The sequence below is a fragment of the Eschrichtius robustus genome, chromosome 9 (genome assembly GCF_028021215.1).
Source record: "Eschrichtius robustus isolate mEscRob2 chromosome 9, mEscRob2.pri, whole genome shotgun sequence".
Taxonomy (NCBI): Eukaryota; Metazoa; Chordata; class Mammalia; order Artiodactyla; family Eschrichtiidae; genus Eschrichtius; species Eschrichtius robustus.
The window spans coordinates 70,633,753-70,639,499 of NC_090832.1; the positions used below are offsets into that span (position 1 = coordinate 70,633,753).

Genomic DNA, 5,747 nt, shown 5'->3' on the forward strand with positions numbered 1-5,747 from the left:
GCCTTCTGGCTTTTTACAATCTAAGTATGTTCTCGGCACCGAATAAGCTTTTTGAAAGCCAGCTTAAAGTCTTCATTAAAACTTGTGTAGAGCAGAGGGTTGATCAGAGAATTAACATAACCAAGCCATGTCAAAAAATCGGCCACTTCAGAGGACACGGTGTAGATGCTCAGACCTACAATCAGCTCTTTGATGAAGAATGGCAGCCAGGACAAGATGAATGCACCCAAAATCAGTCCAAGGATGCGTGCTGCCTTGCGCTCCCTGGTACTGGAGATTTGCTGACGTTCTCCCGGGTTATCTAGGTCACGGGCAAAGGGAGGGATCCTGATGGAGGTGTGGATCTTTTCAAACTCTGTGGGAGGGTCTGAGGTGGAGAAGTCAGACACACAGAAAGTCTGTGTCAGTTTACAACTGGCGAACGAATTTTGGCTATCCGTGCTTCTGTTGCTTAAGTGCCGGCTTGATCCTCTTTTCTGGTAAAGGCTCTTGGCTGCACGGTAAATCCGGTAATAGAGAATCAGTATCAAAGTCAAGGGGATGTAAAATGCCCCAAGCGTCGAGTAAATGGTGTAGATGATGTGGTCGTGCTGGATGGTGCACTGACTAGGGGGCAGGCTGAGTTGGCGGTGGCTCCTCCAGAACAGAGGGGGCATGGAGATGAAGATGGAGATGGTCCAGACCGTGAGGATCATCAGCCCGGCCCTCTTGGCGGTCCTCTTCCTGGCATACTCAATAGCGTTGGTGATGGCCCAGTACCTGTCCAGGGCAATCACACAGAGATGAAGGATGGAGCAGGTGCAGCAGGTCATGTCCACACTCAGCCACACCTCGCAGATGAAGTACCCCAGCTTCCAGCTGTCCATGACGATGTACATGATGCTCAAGGGCATGACGAGCACGGCCACCAGGAGGTCCGTCACAGCCAGAGAACAGATCAGGTAGTTGGCAGGCTGGTGGAGCTTCTTGGTGGTGCAGATGGCCACGATCACGGCCGAGTTTAGCAGCATGGTCAGGGTGGTGATGAGCACCAGAGTCATGGAAATGAGCATCTTCTCAGTGATGGTCTTGGGTCTCACAGCCACACTGGCTTCTGGGGTACAGTTAGTAATGTTCATTTTCCCCTGTTCTAATCTACACTGTGGAGAAGCTGATGGTTATTTTCCTGCAGTTGGAAACTATGTAGACTTGAAAATCTCTCATTTGTAAGGAGGCGGTAATTTTTTCTTCAGCTGCATAGTGTCTTGGGTTCCATTTCGTGTGGGTAAAGGGAAGCACCACAGCATTTCTTCTGAATGGAGGGTTCCTGGAAAATAGTATGCTACTGGTTAATGAATGAAAAAGCCATATTCTTCATGGACATATATACACTACCAAACGTAAAATAGATAGCTAGTGGGAAGCAGCCGCATAGCACAGGGAGATCAGCTCAGTGCTTTGTGACCACCTAGAGGGGTGGGATAGGGAGGGTGGGAGGGAGACACAAGAAGGAGGAGATATGGGGATATATGTATATGTATAACTGATTCACTTTGTTATACAGCAGAAACTAATACACCATTGTAAAGAAATGATACTCCAATAAAGATATTAAAGAAAAAAAGCCATATTCTTTTACCTGGAAGACAAAATGACAGTATTTTGGTATTCATAAAATCTTTACATATTTTTGATATAATTTTTTTCTTCTTTGAATGTAATCGTCATCTTTTTTAAAAATTGAAGTATAGTTGATGTACAATATTATATAAGATAGAGGTGTACAATATAGTGATTCACAATTTTTTTTTTTTGGTCAGTGCGGCATGTGGGATCTTTTTTCCCTGACCAGGGATTGAACCCGTGCCCGTTGTAGTGGAAGCGTGGAGTCTCAACCACTGGACCTCCAGGGAAGTCCCGTGATTCACAATTTTTAAAGGTTATACTCTATTTATAGTTACTATAAAGTATTGGCTATAGTCCCTGTGCTGTACAATATATCTTTGTAGCTTATTTTATACATAATAGATTCTATACATAATACAATCTATTATGTATACTTCTTAATCCTCTACCCCCATACAGCCCCTCCTCCCTTCCCTCTCCCCACTGGTAACCACTAGTTTGTTCTCTATATCTGTGAGTCTGTTTCTTTTTTGTTATATTCACTAATAAACTTCATCTTTACATTATTATTCAGATGCTACTTTTTTTTAAAGTTCCCAAACTCTTTATGAGGAAGACATTATCAAATTTTAAGTCTATCTTGCCACCCAAATTACTGTCTCATTTACATTTATAAGGCTTTTTACCCTTGGAGACATATATTCACATAATATCACGCTTTAAAAATTCTGGGACCATTACATTAAAGGAAAAATTATATTGTTTATAATAAGAAGCCTTCAAACCAGATTTTAAAGTTTCACAGCAAATATTTAACTTCAGAGATATTTTAGTGTCACAATGGGATTGTGCGATTTCGTCTAATTATTTCTGACATTTTACATATCCCACTGTGCATTTCTCTGGAGAAAAGAGAGAAAAAAGCATATAACGTTACTTTGATGTTTATGGCAAATTGTTCTCAGAGTAATACAGTAAATTGACTGTGAAACAGAATTATCACCAAGCTCAAAGATCTCTATATTTTTTATAATGTGTTTAGTTTTGGTTAACATTTGTGTTTATCTATCCATCTATCTATCTATCATCTTTCTAACTACCTATCTGTCTTGTCACCTGTCTACTGGAACACTGTCATTGAGCTGGGCAGTCAATGAGATAGTCAGTGACATTTACTGAATGCATAGCTGTAAGGAATTTTTAAAAGGTAAAGTCAAATACAAGTGTATATTCATGAGAATAAGTCAGTCAAAATCTGCATAGGAATATTCATGGCTAATGACTATTGGTTAGAACACAGATCAAATCCTCTGATTTGACTCTATGACATTAGGTCCAGGAAAACTTCAAAGAAATACTGGTGTTTCAGCAGTTTTAAGAAGGGACATAGATTGTTGTGGATTAGGCCCACCAGACATAATGACTTCAGCAGAGGATGAGGGCAAGAGCAGCTGAGACATGTGTGACATGGGAGTGAAGGTGGGTAGAGGTCTTTGGATGAAGTGGAAACTGGAAGGCAGTGGGCAGGGAACAAAATCTCCAGCCTGGATGAGATTTAGCTCTAAATTTAATTTCTCCTGTTTATAGGGCAAAAACCAAGAAGAGGGTAAATGAGGATCATTTATCTTTTAGACACAGAAAATGAAAGAAAATAATGATGATTTCCCTAAAGATCAGAAATGAGGCAATTATTTTTAAGATAGTCTGTATCTTTCTTCTGCCTCTCTGTTTCTATGATGTTTTACATTGTTTCTGTGGATGTACCTACTTTTTTTCCTCCATTTTTTGGCTGCATGGCACTGCATGTGGGATCTTAGTTTCCCCAACCAGGGATCGAACCCATGCCCCCTGCAGTGGGAGCACGGAGTCCTAACCACTGGACGGCCAGGGAAGTCCCTGGATGTACTTCAAAAGTCCACTTTTGAATGTCTTGTGTTTCTCTAGTTCTTTCAGGGGACTTGTGCCATCAACAAGTCCTTCTTTCCTGTAAATGGAATATTTTTTTCTCTGCTGGTACCTTTCCCTCCTTTTATAATCAGTTTAAATGTGCATGTATATTTGAGACCAGGCTATAAAACTGAAAGAATATGGGCTCTGGAATGAGACAGACATGGGTTCAGATCCCAGCTAAGCCATCTACTAGCTGCTTGGGGCAACTTCTCTACGTTTTTCCTGGTGTCTTATGTCTTTATCTCTCCATTTTGACCCCTTTCTGTTTAATAAAATGAAATAAAGTTGTTTTTTTCTCCAAATATTAATCCTTAGCTATGTGTTTCTCGGGTTCTTGAGGTTTGTGGGATAGAGTAGTTCTCAGTAAAAAGGCTTTTCCACTCTGATTGTAAGATTAAGAGCATATAGTAGCATGAATAAGGGACAGATAACTTTAGAAATTTCAATTTGATTATAGAGGCAATTAGGAAATGCATTAATTTTGAAAGTGTGCAGTAAAAAAAAAAAAATCAGAATCATTTCAGCTTCATAGAGCTTTTAAAAGCTGCTCTATTTAGCTGAGCTCCCATAACTCCTACTTGTCATTTCTCGGGTGACACCATTTTGCTCCTTATTTTGTAACTATTTATTTTTCATTGCCCTCAGCAGACTATACATTTCTGGAGGGTAGGATGTATGCCTGATTCATCTTTTTAGCTTTAAATTAAATTTAATTTCTAGTTAAATTAGTAAAAACATTACGGTTTGAGGGGACTGCATTGTCAGCTCTTTAATGTGACTTCTTGGTTTATTTGTGCCTGAGTCTTTCTGAGTAGACGTTTTCTATCCTTGTATCGTCAGCCACCCTAAACTCCTGCACACATCCAACTTGCCATCTTTCATCTGTTTTCATTTAACAATATATATTGAAGTTTGTTCCATAGCAACACCTGTAACACATTCTTTCAGATGGCTGGGTAAGATCCCCTGGGGGTGGTGATGATAAATCGAACAAGTGTGGAGAACTGGGCTTTGGAGCTCTTCACTGTTTAAAAAAATCAGGTAGGTAAGGAGGAACCTGCAGATCAGAGGACAAGAAAAGCTCCTGAGGTGGAGGAGAACGAGGAGAGAGAATTCCATGCCACGACCATGTGAAGGAAGCGTATTAAGTAAGAGAGCGTGATCCACTGTGTAAGCACTGCTGACAGACTGTAGATGGGCTGGGCAATCCGGGTGACATCCATGACCTTGACAAGAGTCATCTGGTGCCGTGGTGGAGTTTACTGAAAAGGGGAGCAGAAAAATAAGTTGGTGGATGTGGAGGGAAATGTGGAGTCAGGGTTGTTTTCTTTTTACGATGAGAGGTTGTCTTTTTAAACCAGGCTGTTCATAGTTTTCTTTACTGCTACATTCAGTATCCTTCGTATTGGGATGGGGAGCATTTGTGGAGTGGGTGAAATGTAAAAGAGGAAGCAGGAAAGCCGTAAGGAGGAGGCTCGAGTCAGTCAGTGGGGGCCTTGGGACACCAGGTAAGTAGAATTCCCTGAGCAATTTAAGGGATCATGTTGGGGGCGGTGAAGGGGCCAGAGATACAGCCATACTCAGGAAATGACCCAACCTCAATTGTCTTGGCTTCCTTTTACCTTTTTAAGAAAATAACACAGTTGATAATCACTACCAACTCCTTAGGAGGTAGTATGATTTCTAATTAGAACAGAGCTTGTTACATAGCACCTGAAAATCTCTTAAGCATCTTTAGCTTCTCACGTAGTGCTGGGGGAGGGACTCTAATAACACTTCAGTCAAAACACATTCTGCAGAACCAAGGCAAATACTGATAGCAACACACCAAATTTCATTAGTCCCCTGGAATGGAAAATTAACTGCAGTAATTGTAGCTAAAACCAGACATATCCTATCAGGAGTTGATGCAGGAACATCTTGGGGGGTTTGTAACTTTCAGTTTCTGCTCTAATTATGACATGGAAAATACCAGTGCAGTCCAAAGCCATATTTAAATAGTTTTTCGTTAGAATTATGAATAGGAGAGAATCACTCTAAACCAAACAGCTCAGTGTATGCTGCTTCCATTTACCGAGATGCTTCAGAGCCTCTGATTTATATTATCCCAGTGATGGTCAGAGCACCAGTCACCAGAGTTATGAGCACACTCAACTCCTTTTGAATTTTACCTTCTTATCTAGTCTTCTATT

General features: G+C 40.8%; 1 protein-coding gene across 1 annotated transcript; it reads right to left on the minus strand.

The window, feature by feature from the left end:
• Window positions 1-20: 20 nt before the first annotated feature.
• On the minus strand, window positions 21-1,118 carry HTR1E (5-hydroxytryptamine receptor 1E). The gene has a single exon (XM_068551501.1). It carries the CDS (start codon window positions 1,116-1,118, stop codon window positions 21-23), a length of 1,098 nt encoding a protein of 365 aa, XP_068407602.1.
• Window positions 1,119-5,747: the final 4,629 nt, after the last annotated feature.